Genomic DNA, 1,358 nt, shown 5'->3' with positions numbered 1-1,358 from the left:
AACCCATTCCTAATGAAACTGTCCCCGCAACCTCCCCTTCTACCAGACACGCACACAAAGAATACTACATGCGACGCGACGCGTGGGTTCCTCGACGGCTAATCACCACGCCACCTAAATCCAAATTCTTCCCACGTGTCACCTCACATGTTCACCACAAGCCTCTTCCCCCTCTGAAGCCATCTCCTTTATATACCTTCACCTCCCGATTCCATCCATCATGCTTTCCTCTCTTTCTCTCTTATCCCGTCCCGCCTACACCTTCACCCGTACCCTAAACAGCTCCCCAAATCTTGCATTTCGCCCTTTCCAAACCTTGCATCATCTAAAAACCCCGCCTTTCCTCCTCGCCGCAATGTCTTCCACCCATGGCCAATCCTTCCCACCTCAACACCAAGACATCCAACCCGGCAAGGAACACATCATGGACCCAACTCCCGACTTCCTCCCCCGCGAATACAAACCGGCTGAAAAACTCCGTGGCAAGACTGCCCTCATCACCGGTGGCGACTCCGGCATCGGCCGCTCCGTCTGCATCCACTTCGCCCTCGAGGGCGCCTCTGTGGCCTTCACCTACCTCAAGTCCGAAGAAGACCAAGACGCTAGAGACACCCTCCACCTCCTCAACGAGCTCAAAACACCAAATGCCAAACCCCCGCTCTCGTTCCCTGCCGACGCCGGCTTCGAAGACAACTGCCGCAAGGTCGTCGAAGCGGCCGCCAGTCACTTCGGTGGAACCATTGACATCCTTGTCAACAACGCGGCGGAGCAACACGTGTCTCATTCCATCACGGATATAACAGCGGAGCAGCTGGAGCGCGTTTTCAGAACTAACATCTTCTCCTACTTCTACATAACGAAATTTGCCGTTAAGTATATGAAGGAGGGAGGATCGATTATTAATACGACGTCGGTGAATGCGTATAAAGGAAATAAGAACCTGTTGGATTACACGTCGACGAAGGGGGCTATTGTGGGGTTCACGAGGGGGCTGGCATTGCAGTTGGTGGAGAAAGGGATAAGGGTGAACGGAGTGGCGCCGGGGCCGGTGTGGACGCCGCTTATACCTGCTTCGTTTGAGGAGGAGCATGTGGCCAATTTTGGGAAGCAGGTGCCGATGAAGAGGGCGGGGCAGCCGAACGAGATAGCGCCTAGTTATGTGTTTCTCGCGAGCCGCGACTCTTCCTATATTACGGGTCAGGTGATTCACCCCAATGGCGGCACCATTGTGAATGGCTAGGATGTAAGTTGCAGAGCGGCACGGCCTGCGAGAATGGCATCCCTTTTCGAGCCAGCTGGGTGTTTGGAATAAGTGGCTGTGATCAAGTTCAAAGTTTTTGTAATGTTTTTTCGTTCAG

At 53.8% G+C, this 1,358-nt stretch overlaps 1 protein-coding gene across 1 annotated transcript; it reads left to right on the top strand.

Annotated features, from left to right (window-relative positions):
- Positions 1–224: 224 nt before the first annotated feature.
- Positions 225–1,340, top strand: LOC110035066 (glucose and ribitol dehydrogenase-like). Its single transcript, XM_020739307.1, has one exon. The coding sequence runs from the start codon at positions 356–358 to the stop codon at positions 1,238–1,240; it is 885 nt and encodes a 294-aa protein (XP_020594966.1). The 5' UTR covers positions 225–355; the 3' UTR covers positions 1,241–1,340.
- The last annotated feature ends 18 nt before the right edge of the window (positions 1,341–1,358 follow it).

The sequence above is a fragment of the Phalaenopsis equestris genome, unplaced genomic scaffold (genome assembly GCF_001263595.1).
Source record: "Phalaenopsis equestris unplaced genomic scaffold, ASM126359v1 Scaffold195767, whole genome shotgun sequence".
Taxonomy (NCBI): Eukaryota; Viridiplantae; Streptophyta; class Magnoliopsida; order Asparagales; family Orchidaceae; genus Phalaenopsis; species Phalaenopsis equestris.
This window is presented reverse-complemented; position numbering and strand designations above follow the sequence as displayed.